Consider the following 26,225-nt stretch of genomic DNA (forward strand, 5'->3'; position numbering starts at 1 on the left):
GAGGAGTTCTCTTTTGTGTTGTTATTGTCTTTAAGTTTCTAACTGCTCTATTAATTAAAAGCATAGGAAAGAGTAGAAGAAATGAAGAGAAAGAGGGAAAGGAGGAAAGAATGGGAGAATGAGAAAGAAAAAGTGTCCAATGTTAGATATCACAGTCCATTAGAACTGCAAGACCTTGGGGCCCATGCACAGCCATGATCACTTGATCCCACCTCACTGAATCACTTCTTAAAATGACCACTGTGGACTTATGTTATATGTTGCTGAATAACAAATTAAATCACCTCCCTCCTAAAACTGAATGGCTTACAATGCCTGTGGGTCAGGATTCTGAGGATGGTGTAACCGGGTCCTCTGCTTCACAGTCTCTCACCAGGCTGCAGTGAAAGTGTCCATCAGGGTTGGGGTCTCATCTGGAGGCTCACCTAGGGAAGGAGCTGCTTCCAAGTTAACACACATGATTGTTGGCAGGATTCATTTCCTTGAGGGATGTTGAACTAAGGGCTTCAGTTCCCTGCCAACTTTGGCTGGAGACTGCGCCCAGCTCCTCTCTCCTATGGCAGCTTTGCTTCATCAGAATCAGCAAGAGAGAGAGTCTTCTAGCAAGATAGAAGTGATAATCTTTTGTAAACTAATCAGGGAAGTGATACCTCCTCTAAGTTGCCACATTCTATTGGCTAGAAGTACTAAGTTACTCAAGTGGAGGGGATTACACAGGCATGGATCCTAGGAGATTGAGCTAATCAAGAGCTATCTGAGAAAATGCCGACCACAACTTGGCAATCTACTCTCAGTATTTTTGTTTGCTAATTTTTTTTTTGTCTGATCGCTCTTCAAATTACCACAAAAATTCCAAACTAGTCATGGCTAAATAAACAAAACTTTGCCTTTGGTTCTAAGTTTGTGTTCCTTAGAAGAGGTAGTAGTACATTAGAAGCATTAGGTTGATATAGAGAAAGCATGAGTACAGGCCTAGGCCCAGTTCTGGCTGTAAAATTTTATCCATGAACCTGATTTTCTCATCTTTGAAATGGGAATAATTATACCTTCTCTGTTTGCCGCATATAACTGTTATGAGGACCAAGGAAGATTACATGTGTCAATGTTTTCCAAAGTGCAGTAACATAGCACTGGAGGTGCTTGAGATGATTATAGGTGGTACCTGGACTATAGGAGGAAATTTTTTCAAGTATTTGTTTTTAGAGTACATTAGAAAAAACATAACTTGCACAGCAAACCCATGATTTTACAGCTAATGTTGCTTAAATAAGACTTAAATGAAGTTGGGGAAAAGGTGAGTCAACTTGAAGAAAAATATTAAGAAAATAATGTAATAGATAGTCTAAGAATAGGGCAAACATTGTGAAAGTGGTATACAAATGATTGCATAAATTTTAACATGCTCAATAAATGCATCAAATCTTATTCATTAACTTATGCCCCATGATTCTGGTTTAAGAAGGTAACTAGATATGTTCTTTGTTACTAATGGAGCAAACCTAATTACACCTGGTAAAAGAGACAACTGCTTGAAAATCCAATTCTAAATTTTTTGACTACAAATAATCCATCACCTTTTTTATTAATAAAACATTTGTTCCCTGTGCATTTTCTTTTCCTAGCAATGTATTAATAATAACTTCCATTTATTAGGAGCTTACTGTATGCTAAAACGTGTGTAAAAAATTTCAGTTAATACATATCCTATGAGGAAGATTGTATTATCATGTCTTTTGAATGAGGAAACTGAAGCTTAAAGAGATTAAACAACTTGGCCAAAATAACTCAGGAAGAAAATAGCAAAGCTAGAATTTAAACTCAGGTCTACCTAGCTCCAAAGCCTGTTTTAATTCTACTCTGCCAGTAATGTCTTAAAGGACTGAACTTCTACTATGTCCACACCTCATGTTTTTTTGACTTCTTACACTTTTACATTTCAGCATTCCAATTTTTTTTTTCCTCTGGAATGTGGGAAAATATATCAACACCAGGGCATTCAAAACAAGGTCAAAGAACGAGTTTTGTTTTTTTTGTTTTTGCCAAATACCCGGACAGGACATACACATTAAACAGAATAAAAGAAGCAGTTGCTTCCTGGCCCAAACTCTTTCACCCAACTCACTCCAAAGGGTAGAGGAGCAAACAGAAAGATAAAGTTCAGGCACTTCCTAGGGCTCCTACCAGGCAGGGATGTTGGTACTCACCACTTCTCTGTATGTCCTTTCAACCAAGGACAAGTCTACAAGCAAAGAAGAAGCACATTACCCATGGGCTCCAAACACCTAGTGAGCTATTTAACTGCAAAGAAGTCTTTCCTCAAGAAAAGACAGCATCTGCCTTTTGCTTTTTCAGTATGACATGTAAGTTCTGACTAAAACCAGATTTTCCAGGTAATAAGGGTAACTAAAATGTGTTTAATTCTCTTTTCAAGAAGAGCTTTGAGCTTTATGTCTTTAGATCAAGAAAAATAGACTTGAAAATCTACTTTGAGAAAACTGATTACTAAAGTTACAGCTCATGAACCAGTGGCAATTAGAATTCAGGAGATTACATAGAGTGGAAGGTCCTAGATGGGAAATATTACTTTCTATACTCAGATTATCCACTATCCGTTTTGCAATAGGAAGCAAGTTTTTGCTTATTTGAATCATGGGGTATTAATACCACAATATTCAGACCTTAGTGATCACATACAACGTAAAATGTACTTGTAAAAAGACAAAGTCAGAAGTAAATACATGAAAATGGAAAATTCTAAGTAAATATTTGAAAACAGGCCATTGAAATATTCTCTAATAATATACAGATTAAATTTAGAAGAGATGTCTTCCCATTGCTCTTCTCTGCCCTCATAGCCCTGGAAGATGACCACCACTAGCAGTAGGTGTGTGCCTCAGTGGCACATACCATACTGACTACCACAGTCTTGTGGGTTGGGGTATACACCAGATGGGAGGTGCCATCACAGCATGGCCACCAACATTCTCTCTTCTCTGAATCCTTTAAAGAGTCCTGGCCAGTATTCCTGCAGAACATCCAACAATCTGGATTGGTTAGACTGTCTCCTCTGTGATTAGATTCACATCAAACGTTCCATCAAAAACACCACGTAGATGAACCTCAAACTGTACTAACAAAGTATACATCAAAATCAGTAACATTGTTTTATAAACATTATCTAATACTTCACTGTTAAATTTCAAGTGCTAATTTGAGATCAGGGTGCCAAATTTAAAATCCTAAAATTGCCTTTATATTGCTTATGTTTCTGCTATCTCTTTACGTGAATTTGTTTTGAAACTTTCATTTCAACACTGCCTTGATTATAACCACAACAAACACAATTTGAGACTAGAGTGTCAAAATTAAAATCCAAAAACTGCCATCATAGTGATACTGAATTTTGGCTTATGAGAATTTTTTTTAAAACTTTCATTTCAACTATGCCTTGGTTTATAACTGTATCTAGTTCTTCAACACTGAATTATGAGTACTCATTTAATATGGGAATAGCAAAATTAGAAACCCAAACCCAACATGCCTTATTCTGGTACCTAGGTCTGTTTCTTGAAGCTTTTATTTTAACTCTACCAAGGTTTCTCTAAGATGAATAATAATTTTGCCTTCTGTTTATGATTTTTGTGGAAATGGTTTTATTATTGATTCACTCATATAACAAAAATGATTTTTAAAGTCTTTATATGATGTGAGTATTGATTTCTCATAAGCCAGACCTTGTATGTTTGAGGGTGGAGTATAAAATATGAAGTATATTCAATTTTAAAATAACCTCTTTTAAGTGTTATTTCTATAATTTGATTAACTTTACAACAAAAATTGCTACTCCTGCTAGAATATAAGAGCCATGAAGATGGGGATCTTTTACTATTTTGTCAGTGATGTATCTTAAGAGCCTAGAAGAGTGCCTGGCACATAACACTCAATAAATATTTGTTGAGTGACTATTAGATGAATTGAACAATCAAAACAAACTTGCACACAGAAATGAGCAACCATGAAGAAAAGCATTCCTCATTCAGAAAGGGCATTATTTTTAGATAATTTTCTAATAATATTGCCTTGCTCACTATTTTTTTCACTTAGTAAGAGTGCATATATAAAGAGAAACTTTAGAAGAAACTCTTATCAGGTATATTATGTGGTAAATGCCTTCTCCTGACATTGTTTCTGAGTGTTTTTTATGTAGTTCTCTGAATTTTCTCAATAGATTATTCCAAGTTTGAATTCAATAGATTATTCTAATATGAATTACAGCCCTCATTTTATTGCACTTCACTTTATTGTGCTTCACAGATATTGTGTTTTTTATAGATTGAAGATTTTTGGCAACCCTGCATCAAGCAAATCTATTGGCACCAGTTTTCCAACAGCATATGTTCACTTCATGTCTGTGTGTCATATTGTGGTAATTCTCAAAATATTTCAAGCTTTTTTATTATTATTATATTTGTTACAGTGATCTGTGATCAGTTTCTCTGATATTACTGTTGTAATTGTTTGAGGCCACCATGAACTGTACCCACAGAAAGAAGGCAAACTTAATGGATAAATGTGTGTGTTCTGACTGTTCCACTAACCTGAACTTCCCTGTCTCTCTCCCTCTCCTCAAGCCTCCCTATTCACTGAGACATGACAATATTAAAATTAGGCCTATTAATCACCCTACAATAGTATTCAAGTGGAAGGAAGAGTTGCAGTTCTCTCACTTTAAATCAAAAGCTAGAAATGATTAAACTTAGTGAGGAATGCAGGTCAAAAGCCAAGACAGGCCAAAAGCTAGGCCTCTGCACCAAACAGTTCATTAATTTGTGAATGAAAAGGAAAAGTTCTTGAAGGAAATTAAAAGTGTTACTCCAGGGCTTCCCTGGTGGCGCAGTGGTTGAGAGTCCGCCTGCCGATGCAGGGGACTCGGGTTCGTGCCCCGGTCTGGTAGGATCCCACGTGCCGCGGAGCGGCTGGGCCCGTGAGCCATGGCCGCTGAGCCTGCGCGTCCGGAGCCTGTGCTCCGCAAACGGGAGAGGCCACAACAGTGAGAGGCCCGTGTACCGCAAAAAAAAAAAAAAAAAAAATCCTAGGACCATTAAGAATTATGCTAAATCTACTCTGCCTATGCTCTATAAATGGAACAACAAAATCTGTATGACAGCACATCTGTTTACACGTGGTTTACTAAATAAATATTTTAAGCCTGCTACCGAGACCTACTACTCAGAAGATTCTTTTCAAAATATTACTGCTCATTGACAATGCACCTGGTCACCCAACAGCTCTGATAGAGACATACAATGAGATTAAGGTTGTTTGCATGCCTTCTAACACAGCATTTATTCTGCAGCCCATGCATCAAGGAGTAATTTTGACTTTAAAGTCTTATTACTTAAGAAACACATTTCATGAGGCTACAGCTACCATAGACAGTCATTCTTCTGATGGATCTGGGTAAAGTAAATTGAAAACCTTCTGGAAACGATTCACCATTCTAGATGCCATTAAGAACATTCATGGGGCTTCCCTGGTGGCGCAGTGGTTGGGAGTCCGCCTGCCGATGCGGGGGACACGGGTTCGTGCCCCGGTCCGGGAGGATCCCACATGCCGCGGAGCGGCTGGGCCCGTGAGCCATGGCCGCTGGGCCTGCGCGTCCGGAGCCTGTGCTCTGCAGCGGGAGAGGCCACAGCGGTGAGAGGCCCGCGTACCAAAAAAAAAAAAAAAAGAACATTCATGGTTTATGAGAAGAGGCCCAAATATCAACATTAACAAGAGTTTGGAAGAAATTGATTCCAACCTTCATAGATGACTTTGAGGGGTTCAAGACTTCAGTGGAGGAAGTAACTACAGATTTGGTGGAAATAGCAAGAGAACTAGAATTAGAAGTGGAGCCTGAAGATGTAACTGAATTGCAGCAATCTCATGATAGATATAACTTCAATAGAGGAGGAGTTGCTTTTTATGGATGAGCAAAGAAAGTGGTTTCTTTTTTTTTTTTTAATTTATTTATTTGTTCATTTTTGGCTGCGTTGGGTCTTTGTTGCTGCGCGCGGGCTTCCTCTACCTGTGGCGAGCAGGGGCTTCTCTTGTTGCGGAGCACGGGCTCCAGGCTTCAGCCGTTGTGGCTAGCGGGCTCTAGAGCGCAGGCTGAGCAGTTCTGGCGCACGGGCTTGGTCGCTCCGCGGCATGTGGGATCTTCCCGGACCAGGGCTCGAACCCATGTCCCCTGCACTGGCAGGCGGACTCCCAACCACTGCGCCACCAGAGAAGCCGAAAGTGGTTTCTTGAGATGGAATCTATTCCTGGTGAAGATGCTGTGAAGAGTGTTGAAATGACAGCAAAGAATTTAGAATATTACATAAACTTAGTTGATAAAGCAGCATCAAGGTTTGAGAAGACTGACTCCAGTCTTGAAAGGAATTCCACTGTGGGTAAAATGCTAGCAAACTCCACTGCATCTACAGAGAAATCTTTCGTGAAAGGAAGAGTCAATGGGCACAGCAAACTTCATTGTCGTCTTATTTTAAGGAATTGCCACATCCACTCCAACTTCAGGAACCACCACCCTGATCAGTGAGCAGCCATCAACATGGAGGTAAGACCCTCCGCCAGCAAAAAGATCATGACTTGCTGAAGACTCAGATGATGGTTAGCATTTTTTAGTAATAAAGTATTTTTTTAATAAATTTATTTATTTTTGGCTGCGTTGGGTCTTTGTTGCTGCACACGGGCTTTCTCTAGTTGCGGTGAGCGGAGGATACTCTTCGTTGTGGTACACGGGCTTCTCATTACGGTGGTTTCTCTTGTTGCAGAGCATGGGCTCTAGGCGCGCGGGCTTCAGTAGTTGTGGCTCGCGGGCTCTAGAGTGCAGGCTCAGTAGTTGTGGCGCATGGGCTTAGCTGCTCCACGGCATGTGGGATTTTCCCGGACCAGGGCTCCAACCCGTGTCCCCTGCATTGGCAGGCAGATTCTTAACCACTGTGCCACCAGGGAAGTCCCTTTAGTAATAAAGTATTTTTAATTAAGGTATGCACTTTGTTTTTTTAGACATAATGCAATTTAGCACTTAATAGACTACAGTGTAGTGTAAACATAATTTTTATACGCACTAGGAAACCAAAAAATTTGTGCAACTTGCTTTATTGCGATATTTGCTTTATTGCAGTGGTCTGGAACTGAACCTACAATATCTCCAAAGTCTGCCTGTATATTTATATCTTGGGAACATGTCCTTATATACAAATAATCAAAGAAAATGTTAAGACTACAATTTTTTAAATAAAAAAGAATTAACAGTGTAAAGAAGTGTAAAAAAATCTTCAGAGTGATTAAGCAAATTTAGGGATGGAAGAGGTGGTATCAACATATTTTATCAAATTTTTTTGCTGGACAAGTTTCAGAATTACTATAACATCTACTATTTTTTTCTGAAAAATAAATGAATCTTCCATGCTAAAATTGTGACATAAAATTTCATTTCTACACTTGTCAGTATAAATTAGTCTACATTTAAAATTTGCACTCCTCTCTGAGCTCTAGACTAATATTGAACATCTTTCAGCTCTTTCTAATATTGAACATCTCCACCCTGGATATATCACCATGTCTCAAGTTCAGGCTCTCTGAACTCAAACTTGTGATCTTTACCTCAAACCGCATCCTCATCCAGTGTTCCCTGTTTTGGTAACCATGATCACCAACCTCTTCAGCTATACAAACCTGCATAACATCTTCCTGTCCTTTATCTTCTATCACAAGTTTATTGCTAAACACTGTTGAAGTTATTCCTTAATTATTAAATATATCTTAAAGCATTCTACTTCTCTCCATCTTGCATACAGACACTTTAGTTCAAACTACCAAAATCTCTCCTCTGAACTCCCAGCCTGCTAGTATCCGCTTTCACTTCTTCTCCAAACCATTCTCCAACGTGCATCTAAAGTGATTTTTTTCTTTTTTTATGTAACTGAAAATCTGATCACATCACTTCAATGGCTTCTCCTTTTCTTAAGATAAAGATAAAAATTCTTACCATGGCCTATACTGCCCTACAAGATCTTGCTGTGCTTCTTTTTCCAACCACAGTAGCCATACTCTCCTCCTCCATCCCTATGCTTAACCATAACTTCTTCAATACGTCCATGCTTTCTCCCACCTCACAGCTTGCCAGATGCAGTTCTTGCAGCCTGGAATGCAACTACTGCCCCATTCCCTTGATTAGTTAATACCAACATAGTCTTGCAGATCTCACCTCAAATATCCCTTAATTTCCTTGACCACCAGACTAAGTCAGTTCCCTCATTATGCATTCACAGAGCATCCAGGACATTTACCTAATGGCAGTTACCATGTTTTATAGCTAATACTCTCTGATTTCCTCATCACTTACACCTAGCACATAGTATCTGATATTTAGTATGGACTCAATATCAAATTTCTTAATGGATAAGTAAAATATTTTACAGATAGCTAATAGTTCAAGATTTTATTTTAGCATTGTTACTGAAAATATGGTTGAATTAAATGTGGATTAAGAATATATTTTTAGGAAGATATGAACATGTTGGTATTATTTACATCACACACATGATATATTGGTAATATATGAGAGGACGGCTTCATGAGAGGCAAGAAAGTTAAAAGCAGCGAGAAAAAAAGAGTCCATCGGGATACAAAGCTGCAGAAATAAACTACAGTCAGATGAAGACTGAGATTATTGTATCTAGCAACAAGAAAATCATTGGAACCACTTGCCAAGTGGTTACCTAGATTCTGAATGAAAGCCAGATTACAAAAGATGGAGGAGTGAATGGAAATAGAGATAACATTCCTCTTCCAAGGAGCTTAAATTCTGAATATGTAGCTTCTCTAGCAATGCATAAGGTAATTATTTAATTGTGTCTGTGCTGTGTGATTAGATCTACAAGAGCAACAATTTCAGATGAGAAAAAAAATCCAATTTTCATTTCACAGTAACTCATGAACATGGAGGCTTGAATGTAGGGCTGGCTCCACAGCATATCATATTAATCAAATCTTCAAGCCAATTCATCCTGCTGAGATATTTGTACATGTACTTGTACAGGCACATGCACTTTTTTAAACAAAGAAGCCTGGTAAAATTTTTAAAAACGTTCTAAAAAATTACTACATTTTATAGAGAGGGTTTTATGCCAAGAGCCCTGGGGGGTAAATACTTTAACAGATATGTATGAATCATGGATTTCCCTGGTGGCGCAGTGGTTAAGAATCCGCCTGCCAATGCAGGGGACACAGGTTCGAGCCTTGGTCCGGGAAGATCCCACATGCCGTGGAGCAGCTAAGCCCATGCGCCACAACTACTGAGCCTGCACTCTAGAGCCCGTGAGCCACAACTACTGAAGCCTGCCCGCCTGGAGCCCATGCTCTGGAAAAAGAGAAGCCACCGAAATGAGAAGCCCACACACTACAATGAAGAGGAGCCCCTGCTCGCCCGTGCGCAGCAATGAAGACCCAATGCAGCCAAAAATAAATTTATAAAAATGAAAAAGAAATGTATGCATTATACCTAATGAAAGATTAGTACTAAACATAGCTCAGAAATAACATATCTCTGAGGGGAAAAAAACACAAATTAAATATGTAATTTATGCCAAATAACAATCTTCAAAAGAAAACTAAGATAAAATAAAATTCTCAATTCACTGATCTTTTTTAGCATATTTCAAGAAATTAAGTAACTATCTCTACTTTGAGAAAATGTTTTTCAGGTAACTCAACCTCTCATTCCCCCTCCTGATATTCCATCTTACAATAGTAAGAGTTGTGAAATTCACCAGATCCTAACATTAAAACTAGACATCCAATATAAGAGAAAGACAGAGAACTTCATGTCACAAGTAATTACTGACTCCTATATTGCTGTATTATTCAACATGTCTAAGTTGAGCAGTAAGTCCTCTTCATGTAGGTGAAAATGTATGTAAGTCCTCATTCATGTAGGTGAAAATGTATGTAAATATTCTGATCTAAGAAACTAATTATGTTTTATTTATAAACACAAAGGCTTAGCAATACTATGACCAACTGGGTAGCAATAAGGTCCCCAGCACTCAGGTTGTGCTTTTTAAATACCATTTCCCACTGAAAAATAATCAGTGCTCCTCTGAGAAATGGTTGATACCATGCGTAGTGCAGGAAATGTACCGGATAAGAGTGGAATATGTTGTCATACCAGAAATCAAGGATTCTGTCAAAGACTACTGAAGTCATGTTAAAAAGACTCAAGAGCCAACTTGCAGGAGCTCCCAGTGGCCAAAGATAGGGCTTGAGCATTAATAGGAATGATAATTATAGTAAATTGAAACACACCAATTATGTTTAAATGCATATGTTTACAATAATTTAAAAATCAGTAATCACCTTTGGAAGAGGCTAGGGACTCAACTCACCATTTTGAAAACTTGAAAATAAAGTATTCATTCTGTCTCTTATATATACCTGAGGGCAACTAAGCAGATAATAAAGAAAATTTTCTCTTTATAGAAGTATTCCAGCTAGTGGTTGAAGAAGTGTTGATAGGATTAAAATATCACCATTTTGCAACCCCTAAGGAAATATTAGATCTAAGAAATAATTATCAGTGGCTGCTGAAGTCATAGAAAAAGAGATAATCGATTATGTGCCTCTTGGTGGAAGTTTACAATTCTACTTATGAAGTATTTTTGCCAAAATATCAAACCTGAGTTACATCCAAACTCTAGATCTAAATACCACATGATAAGAAATACAAGTGACAGAGGAAAATGTTAAATATCATCATGAAGAAGCATTCTGTAAAGTCCGGACTTCAGAAAACCACAGAATTAACAACTCAATTCCTGCAACAAATCAATTGAAAGGGAGAAGAAGAAGAAGGATGAGGAGGAGGAGGAGAAGGAGAAGGAGAAGGAGGAGGAGGAGGAGGAGGAGAAGGAGAAGGAGAAGAAAGAAGAAAGAGGGGAACTGATAGATTAGAAGAGACACAAGAGACTGGTAAAAATTTCAATCAACTTCAATGTGTTGATTTTATTTTCATCCTTATTCATATAAATAAATTATTAACAACAGTTTTTAAAAAGCAATGAAAAGTGATATGTGTAAAAATTGGAAGAGACTCCATATGGACTGAATTGTGTCCCCCAAGATTCATATGTTAAATCTCTAACACCCAGTACCTCAGAATGACTGTATTTGTAGATAAGGCATTAAGGTGATTACGTTAAAATGAGGCTGGCGGGCGGCCCTAATCCAATCTGACTAGTGTCTTTATAAGGAGAGGAAATTTGGACACACGAAAGAGATAGCAGCAGCTTGCATGCTCACAGGGCGACTATGTAAAGCGGCAGCAGGAGAGAGACCATCTGCAAGCCAAGGAGAGAAAACCAAAACTGAAAAAATAAAATTCTGTTGTTAAAGCCACCCAGTCTGTGGAATTTTGTTATGGCAGCCCTAGAAAACTAATACAGATGCTAAAATGATGTATATGTCCATCATTCAATTAGACTTAGAACCATTCATGGGGATCCTGGAGCAATAAATCTCAACTGATGAAATGGAGAGAATCAAGCCTCCTGGTGAGATGGGGGTCATATATAGCTTGAAAAAGCCACGAAAATGATTCTGAATTTCTTTCTCCCCCAACTTAGAATCACTGTCTTAGATCCAACCAAAACACACACACACACACACACACACACACACACACACACACACACACACACACACAAGTGAGGACATGATTATGGAACTACTTCTGTTGGTCACTCAGCTGATTTTATTCACACTTTTATAGTGAGTTCATATATAGTTTCACCAACTAGAATATAAACATTTTCACTAGGGATCTGAACTATTTATAATATTGAAACTGATTCTATCCCTTCCCTTCTATTAACCTCCTAAATTCTATGCCAATTTACTGTTTACTTTCTCTCCCTTCTCACTTGTAAATAATCCACCCTATTAAAAGGCAGAGCTGTGACTATTCCAAATTTCAGTTGCCCACTATGTTCTCATCCATTTCATCTCTTAAATGTGTTTAAAGCATTAACAACAGGTTGTGTTTCACCCTAGAGACAGCTGGGTTTCAGGAAGAGGTAAAACGTTTCATTATCTCACTCTATTGTCCAAGACAAATGTGCTATTGTATTATGTGTGAAAAGTCACCTTTGAAGTCTATTAAGGATATGTTGTGAGGGTGACCCATCTGGAAAACACACTGTAGACTGAAAAATAATTATAAACTAGTTTATTGTGTTTTCTTTCCAGTTAAGCCTACAATGACAGCTGCTGAAAACCCTATGTAGTGCAAATGGTAGAGGATCTGAAGCCACACAGGTTAGACTACACCTCCAGCAATGATTAGCTAGTATGCCAGTGACTTCTCTTTTGTCTTGCCTGTAAAAGTGAGATACGAGTGCATGTTGCATAAGAGTTTTATGAGGATTAAATAAAATAATACTTTAAAACATTTGGAACAGAGTAGACAAGTGTAATTTCTCCTCTCATCTTTTAAGCATAGAGGATATTTAATATTCTTTACATAGAGAATATTAGAAAATCCAATAATATTTGGAAACCAGGTTGAGCAGGTTGGTTTGGTAAAGAAGTCCACTGAGCTTCCATGTGGTTTCCTTTAAATTTCAGGGGAGAAAAAGGCCTTGGAAAATCAAGTTTGAAGCTTCCTCAGGAATTCTCAGTTTGGAGTGGGTTAGGACCACCCAGATTTTGCTTAATAGAGAAGCGCTGTCCGTGGTGCTAGTAACCACGCATACCCCTGGCAAAGTTTTTCCCTGCCCAAAGTTCTTTTCCAGTCAATTTGTCTAGTGCAGCTCACATATCTGCCTCTGGGAAGCTTATCAATATTTCCGCTCTTTGGGTTTCTTCCTATCTTAACATTCTTTATCTATGTCTCCTTCAACAACAACAACCATTCTCTTCCATCTTATCAAATTCAAATAGTTTTTATTTCTTAGACACTTTGCCCATACCCACCACTTAAGAAGGTGGCTCAAATATTGGCTCAGGCTATATTTTACTAACCTTTTTGTTAAGTTTTAAGGAAATCCAAGGCTCAAAGCAAGAACATAGGAAACAGTTGATTTTCAATGCATTCTTTAAAGACTCTTCAGCTGCAACACCTCTAAGGAAATTCCCTGCACTTTTTAAGTTCCCCTCTTTCTTACTTCCAAGGTACCCTGTAGATGTATCTCTCAGTAAAGTTATCACATTAAATTGAAACTCTTGTTGTTAGTTTTGTTAGTTTCGAGTGTCACTAGAAAGAGTTTCTTAAAATCTAGGAGCCTTTTTTTTTTTAAGCACTGACCAGCTTGTACCCACTCCACTCTTCCTCTCTTCTCCACCATGTCATATCTACCTATGCTGATGAAGCATGCAGTTTCAGAAGACTAGGCCAGGAAAATTCATTTCAGTTTAAGGAAAATTTATGATCTTAGCTTTCATGCTCACCTGGATTTGTAATTCATGCAGGCATATTTTTATGCAGTCATACAAGTATTCGTTTTAGAGTTGTATACTTACATAGTAGTAGTAATAGTCATAGTAGTAGTAGTATATTCAAGCACTATTTTCATCTATCCCTACGTCTACCTTTTCAAAAAGCAAATCTGCATGTAATCTGTTGTTTTACTTCTGAATTCTTGAGTACCTTGATTATCCATCGCTAGTAGGCTTTCCTTCAGTTCCTCAATCCTAATGCTCAATTCTAATGCTGTCTTGTCATAGGACAGAACTCTCATAAGAGTAAATTCTATCCTGAACTCATTTTGGTTGGGAAACCTGAAACTTTACCTAGGTTTCCTCTGTTGTTCTGATCATGAGCTAGGATTCTATTTCATCCTGGATGGCCCTCCTCTGGAACCCAGACATCGCTACCTCTCTGACCATTGCCAGGAGTGGCTCTATTTATCATATTTTGTAACCCACAAGAGGAATTTATATTTTCCATCCTTACAATTCTAATATCTGTGGCCTGGAAATCTTGGTTCATATAGAGAGAACAATTTTACCATGAGATGTTGGAAGAGTCCCATTTAAGCTCTAGATGCTGCCCAATCACTTCAGGCTCTTCATGCTAAGAGACCAGTTAGGAAGTATAGGAGTCATCTCTCCTAAAGAGGATAATTGATCATGTTTATCAGGAAAAGATAGGGCTTCTGAATCTAGAAGCATTCAGTAAAAAAGCATTTGATATCCAGGTAATCCACTGGAATATCTCGATATTTATCTGTCCAATTGTGATAGTAAATGGACAAGTATACCAGCCATGGTGTGAAAAGGGCATGGTTACTAGCTCACAACTCTCAGGAATGGGGGTCTACTTAACCTACTAAGTTAGACACCTAGATAACTAGATGTGCTAAGAGTGAGGGAATCTAGAAAGGGAGTTGAAGAGGGAGACAAGGATTATTAGTAGTGGCTTTGTAACCAGCTGCAGTAGCAAGGGCTGTAGTTGTCTTCCTAACCTTCACAAGTATTCTGACTTGCTGTAGGGGTGAACTAGACTTCAAATTAGAATATACCAAAGGAGAAATTATAGAGCTGAGAAAGAGGAGACTGTTATTACAATAAAAGTGGGAAATGCGTTTTTTATATTTATTTAAACTAAAAAAGAGAGAAAGTTCAAACATTTTTCACACACTCCCACCCCCTGCCTCTGGTACCACCAATCTGTTTTCTGTATTAATGAGCTTGATTATTTTTCTTTTGTTTCTTGGGGGGTGGAGGATTGTTTTTGTTTAGATTCCACATATAAAAGAGATCATATGGTATTTGTCTTTCTCTGTCTGACTTATTTCACTTAGCATAATGCCCTCAAGGTCCATTCACATTGTCATGAATGGGAAGATTTCAGTCTTTTGCAGCAGATATATATATATCAAGTTCTTTATCCATTCATCCATCAGTGGACACACAGGTTGTTTCCATATCTTGGCTATTGTAAATAATTTATATGTCTTTCTGAGTTAGTATTTTCATTTTCTTCAGAAATGGAATTGCTGGATCATACAGTAGTTCTGTTTTTAATTTTTTGAGGAAACTCCAACTGTTTTCCACAGTGGCTACATCAATTTACATCCCACGAACAGTACACAGGGGTTGCCTTTTCTCCACATCCTCACCAACACTTGTTATTTCTTGTCTTTTTGATAATAGATATTTTAACAGGTGTGAGATATCTTACTGTGGTTTTGATTTGCATATCCATGGTGATTAGTGACGTTAAGCATCTTTTCATGTACCTGTTGGCCATCTGTATGTTCTTTGTAAAAATGTCTATTCAGACCTTCTGCCCATTTTCTAATTGGATTGCTTGGTTTTTTGCTACTGAGTTGTATGAGTTCTTTATATGTTTTGATATTAGTCCCTTATCAGATATATGGTTTGGAAATATTTTCTCCCATTCATAGGTTGCCTTTCATTTTGTTGATGGTTTCCTTTTCTGTGAAGAAGCTTTTTAGTATGATGTAGTCCCACTTACTTATTTTTGCTTTTGTTGTCAGAGTCAAAAAGTCATTGCCAAGTCCTATGTCGAGGAGCTTACCGCCTATGTTTTCTTCTAGGAGTTTTATGGTTTAAGGTCTTACATTCATGTATTTAATTCATCTTGAGTTAATTTTTGTATATGGTGTAAGATAGCTGTCAAGTTTCATTATTATGCATGTGGCTGTCCAGTTTTCCCAATACCATTTATTGAAGAGGCTCTCCTTTCCCCATTGTATATTCTTGGCTCCTTGGTCATAAATTAATTGACCACATAGTGTGGGTTTATTTCTGGGCTTCCAGTTCTTCCATTGATCTATGTATCTGTCTTTATGCCAATACCATACTGTTTTAATAACTGTAGTTTTGTAATGTAGTTTGAAATCAGAAAGTATGATGCCTCCAGCTTTGTTTTTCTTTCTCAAGATTGCTTTGGCTATTTGGGGATTTTTGTGGTTCCATAGAAATTTTAGTACCATTTGTTCTATTTCTTTGAAAAATGCCATTGGAATTTTGATAGGAATTGCATTGATTCTGAAACTCTATTTGTTGGTTTAAATGCCACTAGGGAGAGTTTCTTAAAATCTAGGACCCATATCTTATCCAACTGTGAACTGTGTTATAGGATATGCTGAACTAAGTTTTGTTGAACTAAATTTAATTACTGAATCCATTAGAGGGCAGATCCAACAATACTCCTTTAAAAGGCAACCTGCCTTGTTGCATTTGGCTGTGCACTAAATTTCAGAGTAATCAGGCTGTTCTGATGAAGATATTCTTGACTGAGCCCATTTGCCACCACACCCACCAATATCAGTATAGTGACTCAGCCCCTCCAGGTAACTGGCAAAGAAGCAATGCCATTTATTTCAAAGACCCTGGCTTCCTACCGTCCATCTTTCCTCTTCCTTCTCCCGTTCAACTGGCACACCTATAATCCCCAATACACTGTGCATGGGAACTGGCCTCTAAGACTAGACGAAAACAGCTCATCCATGCTTTTCACCCAGCAGTAGATTTCTATTCTTCTGGCCAGACCATAATAGAATCAGCATCAACAAATAAAAAGACAGTTTTTTGCTAGATAAGAGTGGAGGTTCAAATAAGAGTGAAAGGTAGAGGGAAGAGATATGGGGACATATGTATATGTATAACTGATTCACTTTGTTATAAAGCAGAAACTAACACACCATTGTAAAGCAGTTATACTCCAATAAAGATGTTAAAAAAAAAAAAGAGTGAAAGGTAGAGGAATTAAGAACCTGAAAACTAAGAAATGTGGTGTGGTAAGAGAAAGAAAAATTGTTATTAATGCTACCCCCTTCCCTTCCCCATCCAGGTTAATTTCAACTCTGTTGAGGCTCAGTCAGCAAATCTTTAGCCATAATCACCACTTCCATGCCACCCCCTACCCTGTCTGTAAAGAGCTCTTCTTTATTCTACAGTGGATTGGGAGGAGGGGAATCCAAGCTAAGATATGCTAGAAGAAACACGTGGAGTCTCTCATTTGTGAGTAACCAAGCAATTGCCCTCACTTTAAGATTGTGTTTCTCAGTACTCTAAACCAAAAATGATGTTATAGATAAGAGCTGTTAAATGTTAGGAGCATGAGAACTGCTCACCAAAGTTTTCAGTCAACAGATACATAACTTGTGGTTCTCTTCCTATTTCAGTAGAGCATCACCTGTAATTTTTTTTAACCTTAAAAGCAACGCATGGGCTTCCCTGGTGGCGCAGTGGTTGAGAGTCCGCCTGCCGATGCAGGGGACACGGGTTCGTGCCCCGGTCCGGGAGGATCCCACATGCCGCGGAGCGGCTGGGCCCGTGAGCCATGGCTGCTGAGCCTGCGTGTCCGGAGACTGTGCTCCTCAAGGGAGAGGCCGCAACAGTGAGAGGCCCACACCCGCAAAAAAAAAAAAAAAAAAAAAAAAAAGCAACGCATATGTTAATGCAAACTCACTTAAAAAGATTAGGAAGAAAAGCAAAGCACTTGGCCTTTAAATCTTCAGAAGTGGGTTTAATGACAGTTTAATGACAGCCTGTTTAATGACAGGTCCAGAACCACATCCCTGTTTTATTATGTTTCATTATTACGGCATAATTTCCTTTATTACCTATGATAAATGGAAATCAAATACTTGCTGAGGTGGGTTTAAATAGGTAAGAGTGCAAAGAAAAATAGGTTGTTCAAATATCATGAAACTGGGATCTCAGATTCTTAAAATATATATATTTTTAAGTGAGGTACCAAGCTATAACTCTCAATCTCAAACTAGCTGTGTGTGAGAGTTGTTTTTTCGTTTTTCTTGTTTTGTTTTGTTTGAGGATTGTATCCATAATTCAAAGATGAAAAGAATAAAAAGTACATTCAAAGCAGCATTCTCAGGATTTTTCACTTAGACTGATTTTTGGCTCATTCAAGTAGGAAGATATCCCCCCCACCCCCCGCAAATTGCTAAGGTTGATGCAAGACGTGAAGCTAGTGAAGTTCAAGTACCGCCTGGGGATGAATTTCACCAGTATGACAGGTGCAGAGCTGTCACTTTAAGACATCTTAAGAGAGACGAGGTTATTTTAAATGCCTTTCTCTCACCCTTTTGATTACACAGGGAGCGACTAACTTCTAGTGAAACCAGCTGGCCCGGGACGGAAGGAATAGAAATCCTCTGCTCCGCCTGCTGGAGGGAGGTGATTAAGAGCTGAGTGCACTGATTCGACCTTTCCAAAAAACTTAGCCTAGGATTGCTGGACACCCCGCAGCGAGTTGCGCAGCGGGATCCGCTCTGCGGTGTCTGGCGCGTGCGGCCGGGCACCTTCTGGGCTGCTCTTCCTGGCCCCTACCCTCGCGGCTGTAACGTCAGCTGCCTGCCAGGCCTCTCAGCCAGCACAGTGGGCCATGCCCGAACGGACAGGGGGCGGAGCCTAAGGAGGTGGGAAGCACCCAGCCCGACTGCCCAGCTGGAAAAGAACTCAGTCCCTGCCGGCTCTCCACTCCGGCAGAGTGTAGCTCGGCGGTGAGGACGCTGCAACGCGCCCGCACTCTGCGGCCAGAGTGGATCGCGCGACGTTGCGGCTGCGCGAGGGGCCTTTTCCTGGGAGCCATCCGGGAAAAGCCCGGCTTAACTACAGGCCTTTCGGCCATTGGACGGACCCCCCAAGCCGCAGAAGGACGGCGAAAGGGAACTGAAGCTAAACTGAGCTCTTTCCGAGTGGGGAGAGCCCGCTAGGGCGAGGTGGGAAGGAGGGGTGGGGCGTGTTGCGAAGCTCACGGCCAGCGGTGGATTATCCGGGACACTTTGCGCCTGGGGGCTGCGAAGTGAGCGAGGAGGACAAGGGCATGCTCAGTGGTGGCGGCGGTGATGCGGCCCTTTCCAACGCCGCGGCGCGGGGGCAAGTGGAGGCCGTGCGGCAGCTCCTGGAAGCCGGTGCTGATCCCAACAGACTCAACCGCTTCGGGAGGCGCCCGATCCAGGTAGCTGGGGGCCCCGGGCCTCGCCGTCAGGGGGCGCACAAACACGGCACCGCGGCCTCCGTGGGAAGCGGCTGGGGACTGAGATCTCCACCGACTTAGACCTCTGTCTCTCTTGCTCTAGTATTCAGCTCAGGTGTAAAGCAGGTTTTCACCCACAAAAAAATTTTAAAGAAAGGTATTGGAAACCCCACTACTTGTTTGGTTTTCTTTTTAATGGGGGGAAAAAGACCAATATCCCCTCTCACAAAATCACGGCACATGAAAAAAAATCACCCTGAATCTTTAAGCTGTGATGTGAAATTTTATATTCTTTTCTCATACAGACGAATACAAAGAAAAAAGACAGGATTTCTCAATCACAATACTTAATTCCTTTTATGTAAGCAGTGTCTCTTGAGTGTTACATAAGAAAAAAATGTGCTTCTATATATTTTTATTTAGTTATACTGAATGCTTGGATTACATAAGCATTGCTGCAGCTTTGTTAAATGGCAAAGGGCCTTCATAAATAGTCTCTTCATTGTTAAAATTCATTTATTCAATATGTTTAACTATTAATCCCACTTTAATTAGTGCTAAATATATTTTTTAATTTCTTTAAAATATAAGGTAATGTTTTGTGTTTTATTGTTGACTATTATGGTCATATTTAGTATTCACCTCACAATCACCTTCCAGAACCAAGCCGTTATTAAGGAATCTTGTTAATTGTGTAGATTTTAAAGAAAATATGTATTCATTCATTTTGAATTCATAGAAAATATTGGAAGAAATGACGGATTGTTTAAAGCAGCAACAATATGTAAAGCAGCTCTTAAAGACTTCAAATTATATTAATTGTAGAAAGAGGTTTGTCGTTTTTAATTCACCATATTCTGAGATATTAAGAACCACTTTTCCGCCTCTTCTCTATGTATGAAATGCCCTTTACTTCACTAATAGAAATCATATCATGGTTTCTAAGGGAGGAAATAGATGTTTTTAATACCATGAAACAAACAAAAAATTTTTGCGTACTATCTTTTGATTCCGTGGTACATTTTAAAACATAAACTCACAAGAACATATAACAACATTTTGTATATTTAATTATCAAAAATTATTTTATTATATATGGAATCTAAAAAAAATGGTTCTGAAGAACGTAGGGGCAGGACAGGAATAAAGACGCAGATGCAGAGAATGAACTTGAGGACACGGGGAGGAGGAAGGGGAAGCTGGGACGAAGTGAAAGAGTGGCATGGACATATATACACTACCAAATGTAAAATAGATAGCTAGTGGGAAGCAGCCACATAGCACAGGGAGATCAGCTCGTTGCTTTGGTGCTTTGTGACCACCTAGTGGGGTGGGATAGGGAGGGTGAGAGGGAGACGAAAGGAGGAGGAGATATGGGGAAATATGTATATATATAGCTGACTCACTTTGTTATAAAGCAGAAACTAACACACCATTGTAAAGCAATCATACTCCAATAAAGATGTTGAAAAAAATAAAATAATGGAAATCGGAAACTTGAATGGATAAACATTAAGAAATTTGTTTTATTGTTAAAATGAGAAGGTAAATACTTGCATAATGTACATGTACACAAATGGATACTATAGGATTACTGCTCCAAAACATCCTTTTTCTAAATTATGCATTGCTCTGATGTGACTGCTAAGATCCAAGCTCTTTTTTAGATAGCGAAATGTTTACTATTCAACATTATAAAATTCTGTACAATGTAAATATAGTGTTTATTTTACATTACCTCAAATATATTATCCTCTAAATGTTAGCCTTTATCTATAATGTTAAATATTAAAAGTGGTGAACCATTCATTAAAAACAATTTGTTTTCATCATCTTATAAAACTATGCATGACTTTACTTTTTCCCTTTCATCTCCAATTTTGGCTCCAATTGTGGGACTGTATTCCCTTTATGAGCAGAGACATATATAACAGTGAAAAGCAAATGGCTTCCACAGGGGATTTACTGCAAAAACTAAACAAAGTAAACCTTGTTTTAGACTTAGTTGTTTCTTATTTTCTCTCCTAAAGCACTGCTCTAACTTCTAAAATAAATATATCAGCTGACTGCCTAGTAAATTTTTTAGACTGGGATTATGGCTGGGGTAGAGGAAAGAAAAAGGAAAATAATTAAGACTTTAAAAGTCTTAACTCCACCCATAAATCATTTAACAAAATAGACTCCCCTGTTTCAATGGAAATTTTAAAGAAATCTCCCACAACGGCGATAAGCAGTTTATCATCAGCTCTTTCTTGTCTTCCCACGTTTGGAGAATAAAATGGAACTAATTAGGGCTGAGTAGAGTATAATTGGGGCTGGGGCCGGGGGTGGGGGGGGGATGGTATTGCGTCAGCAAATGAAGCTTAACTAGACTCCTGAGGCTTGTAAGAGTCTCTGGATCATGAATAGGTATTTCTTTGAGAAGACTCTACCTGCCCCCACCCCGGTCCTGACCGCTCTGCTCTCTCCGGCAGGTCATGATGATGGGCAGCGCCCGCGTGGCCGAGCTGCTGCTGCTCCACGGTGCGGACCCCAACTGCGCAGACCCCGCCACCCTCACCCGACCCGTGCACGACGCCGCCCGGGAGGGCTTCCTGGACACGTTGGTGGCGCTGCACCGAGCCGGGGCGCGGCTGGACCTGCGCGACGCTTGGGGCCGCCTGCCCGTGGACCTGGCTGAGGAGCGGGGCCACCGCGACGTCGCCCGCTACCTGCGCGCGGCCGAGGGAGACTGATGGCGCTTGCACACAGCCGCCCCAAACGATTTTTCTTTTCTCTCCAGTTCCTCACCCCAACTTAGTTCAATGAGGTCTTCAAACGTGGAGCGGCGGAAGTCTTCCTGGGCGACCTGATTCCCCGCAGCGAAGGAGGGGTAGACCGGGAAGAAATTTTTTTTCTCTTTTTTTCTCTGGATGCAGCCCTCGACACTCACCGTGAAGTGAAACGCAGAGAGGTGGGGCAAATGGATTTCCAGCGAGATTTAGGAGCCGAATGTGGAATTCCCAGGTTTATTTTTCAGGGTTTTCTGGCGAAAAGTGGCACATGAAGAAATCCGCGAAGGAACCCAAGCGCTGCTAATCTTCACACAAAAGATGCTGGGGCGGAGTGGGAGGCGGCGGTGACTGGCATTCGGGTGGGAGGCAGGTGATAACGTTCGCCCCATTGACCTTGAAAGACCCCCCCCCCCTTTAAGCCCCTACGTCAGGCGTTAGGCCCTGGGGATATGAGGGCAAAGCTGAAGACGGAGGACCAAGCGATGATGACGGTCGTCGTGGGCTCTTTCTTTACAAGCTGCACGGAGCAGAGCAGGTCACGTGCAAAACGCTCCATACTGGAAGCCTTGGGGACTCGCGCCCAGCTACACCGGATAGTGACGGAGAAGAGAGGACCCGGAAGCCACCTCGAACTTGCCTGCTTATTCTAAAGTCCCCAGGGCAAGGTGATTCTGAACAGCTCTCCGAAAGGGGCGCTCGTTTGCTGTTGTTAAATAAAGGCGAGATTCTTGCGGCGTTCCAGCAGTCCGCGCACAGACTGAAGTCGGGGATTGTAGCGAGAGCAACTGTAGGTAGGCAGTTAACTGTAACGATTTGTTTAATCTATGAACGGTAGGATACAGAGAGCCCCCTGTAAATTGCCACTTGAAAAGATTTCGTGATATTTTGTACTTCTGGGTGGTTCTTCAATAGCAGTCTTACTTACGGAGACTTTAAATAACAAAGTAACTCGTGGCCCTTGGGAAAGAGGTGAGGAAGAACTACAGCTTTTACACGAAGCTATGGCACAGTAGCAACGCCCAGATTGCTTTGATCCTTAACCTATTTATTTCTCTGTTAAATTTTCTGTTTCCTTTACTACAGTCTCAGGGGGTCAAACAATGAAATATTACAAATGTATTTTAGAAGATCCATGCACTTACCCAGTAAATTATCTCAGGATATTTCCCAAAGCGTTGCTAAGAGTAGATTGAATATAAAACTGTTGAAAATATATGATGGCTCGCGGAATGTCTTAATATCTGCTGAACAAACTAAAGGTGTACTGTTTGGGGATTTAATTTCCAGTGTTGCTTGATACATTACAGCATTGGAATAACTGATATTTCACTGTTTTAATGTAAAAAAAATTGAGATTGGACTCCAAGATTTTGGCTTAAAACATGATTCCATTCCTAATTTAAAGAAATTGTGGAATCTGATGACAACCTGATATTAAGGGAAACTAAATCAAGAAAATGTGGTTGGGTACTATAGGGTTCTGTGAGATCCACAGCCATATATATATTATATATATTTGGCAAATATATATATATATTCGGCAAATATATATATCTATATATTTGGCAAAACCAAAACATCATACATTATTGGAAAATCAAGTACCACCTGGTTGCACTGAAATAGTAATTTATGAATACATGTAAAAGTAAATTCAGATTTCAAATCCACCTGGTAGGCAGATTTTGTCAATGTGTTTTATCAGCAGCACAAGAAGTATATACTGTTAAATCTGTTTAAGATTTCACTTTGAAGGATACATGCAAGCAAATATAGCTCTATATACATGAGCCCTGCTTCTGGCTCTATTTTACAATTACAGAAAAATATACGTGTTAATTTCTGTATCTAAATCTAAAATATTACCAAGGTTTGTACACATCTTACTACCTGACCTTCATTGCAAGATCTGGAAGTGAAATAAATTCAGAATTCAATAATGTATTCATTTGGCCTCATTTTTATATTTCCTTTTTCAGCCGAGTGAATGGATGAGAAAACAAGGATGATTTACTATGAAAGCAAAATCTATTTAAAATTTCCTGTGTTCTAATGGCTAAAATTAGTAATTTCAGATATAAGGAATGAAAAATAGATTCAAACAGAGAGCTCAAGATCCATACAGTTCCAAATGGCTTTGGGAAAGTGTGTTCATAGGAATGCTTTATTATATTTTATTTCTATATTATGACAAAAGCGATATGAATATGGTGTCCAGGACCAAATTAGTTCATTTTATGAAGCTAGGTAACTGACCTTCAGCAAATAAATAAAACTAATTTAACTTAGACCAACCACACTGAGATTCTATATTGTCCTTCCTTTTATGGGAAATGTTAAAAACAAACTACTTGTGTGTTAATATGTAGTAGTGAATAGGGATTTTTTTTACCACCTCTGCAAGTATCAATTATTTTTTAAAAAAACAAAAGAAATGCTTATTTTCCTTTTATGCTTTATCAGAGGCTGATTATTTTTATGATAGGGTGTAATTTTTCCAACATTCAAGACGTTGCCATTCTACCAAAAGAAAAGAAAAAAGAGCAAGTAGAAGTAGTCATCTTCAAAAATGATAGAAATAATCTTGGAAGCACTCTTGTGGACTGCCTTCTGAAACAAATGCAAAAGCTGTTGTCATCTACAGTCATCTTCTTAGCAGACTAAGAAGTCTGCTTTGGTATTTATGTCAGCAGCTAATCATAACCAAAATCTGACATGACTACTAAGTTTTCACTATCAACAAACTATTTCATTATCTTGTGAAAACTTGAAAAATAAATTTTAGGTTGGCATAATTTCACAGTGTTCAATTACCAAGCTTAAAAAGATGGAAACGGGGAGAAATAAGTAAGAAAATAAGAACATTTTAATTTTAAAAATTACTTGAAGGAGCAACAAGAGTTGAATCACAATACTTTCAATATCTTCTCCTGTTCTATTTATAATCCCAGGGAAGAAAGAGGGAATGAAGCAGAGATAAACTAGGACTTGATTGGAAGGTAGAAAACCTGGGTTCTCGTATTAGTTCTTCAACTAATTCAGTATATGACCTACTAAATCATGTGACATGATTAGCCCCAATTTCCTCATCTATAAAAGATGGGAGTTGGACTAGATTACTTTTAAGCTCCCTACCATCACTAAAGTTTTATCGCTTTATAAGTTTGTTGCATACATGACTGTAATGGGGTCTTATATTTTATTAGTAATGATTTTGCCACTTTGCTTGTCTGAGCCAAGAAAAGCTATATAAAGGAATAGAGAGAAGAGATGCATTTTTAAATTCTGGAGCCTTGTGGGGTGGGGGATCTCCATAAGCACCACCTCCACCAGTTAGTTGAGAAGTTACCAACAAGTTTGTGGAAACCAGCACAGAAAAGATGCTTTGCAAAATAAATATGTAGTTTAATTTTAAGCTCTTTCTTACTTTGTCTTACCTCTGGGGTTTTTTTCTGTTGCATTTTGCATTTCTCTCATGTGACTCATAGCCACCAAAAGAATTCACTTCTTTAAGTGAGATAAGCAGGTAGACCCAATAAATTTATTAAAATAAATGCTGAAGTAGGTGTTTACAAACTAATGTAAATGCTCTGAAAGAAACAGTGTTTATTAAGTAAACATATAACAAGTGATACTGACCTAAATGGGGTTGGTATAGGAGTTAGAACCAAGAAAAAATGTTGGTGGCATTGGAAGGAATAGAAAGTGCAAAGGCACGAAATGCTAAAATATGTAGAAAAGTCATTAGAAGATGAATAACTCTCTGTAAATAGCTGCTGTGGAGTTTACAGACCCATTTCTAAAGGTCCATTCTTTCTGGTTTGTTTCCATTGGATTCCATGAAGTTTTAGGTCCCTAAATGTTGCCTGGATGATAGTAGGAACCAGCTGGTCAGGGAAGAGCTCTGTATCACCTCAATATCAATACATGTTGATTTATATTACTGTGATTAATATGTAATCCATGCCAGTTACATATTATTTCATTAGTAGCACTGGCTTCAAAGCAGAATTTCCAGTATTACATAATTAACAAAGGGGTGATATATACAAGTTACCATTTCTATAAAGTATTTGTTTCCTTTATGCAAGGAATGCTATTAAAGTCTGAGTAAGGAATTCAAGAGGCCAAAAAGGACTCCTACCATTTGTAAAAGCTGATCCTGAGAAGTTTTATAGAAAATCAAGACAGTAGGGAATGAGCAGTTTCCCATTATTTCAGGCCTGGGAATATTTCACAAGCCCCACCAGCGTGTAGACCATAAGCAGTTTGTTTTGGTTTTATTTGATTAATTCTGTTAAACTACTGATCCATCTTCCATAAAACACCACCATGCCTCTCCTCCTTCTATTCCTTTTGTTACTTTCTTTTCATCTCATTCTCTGCCCTCCTGAAATGGCTGACTTGTATTATAATTTGAAGTTTGAAATCAA

The 26,225-nt window shown here is 39.0% G+C and overlaps 1 protein-coding gene and 1 long non-coding RNA gene across 2 annotated transcripts in view; one reads left to right on the forward strand and one right to left on the reverse strand.

Annotated features, from left to right (window-relative positions):
- Nucleotides 1–26,225, reverse strand: part of LOC109549918 (uncharacterized) — a 62,471-nt gene that overhangs the window by 30,192 nt on the left and 6,054 nt on the right. The gene's annotated exons all lie outside the window — the stretch shown is intronic.
- Nucleotides 18,271–23,736, forward strand: CDKN2B (cyclin dependent kinase inhibitor 2B). Its single transcript, XM_004321938.4, has 2 exons — nucleotides 18,271–19,000; nucleotides 21,493–23,736. Exons 1-2 carry the CDS (start codon nucleotides 18,866–18,868, stop codon nucleotides 21,751–21,753), a joined length of 396 nt encoding a protein of 131 aa, XP_004321986.3. The 5' UTR covers nucleotides 18,271–18,865; the 3' UTR covers nucleotides 21,754–23,736.

Source organism: Tursiops truncatus, chromosome 6, assembly GCF_011762595.2.
Source record: "Tursiops truncatus isolate mTurTru1 chromosome 6, mTurTru1.mat.Y, whole genome shotgun sequence".
Lineage (NCBI taxonomy): Eukaryota > Metazoa > Chordata > Mammalia > Artiodactyla > Delphinidae > Tursiops > Tursiops truncatus.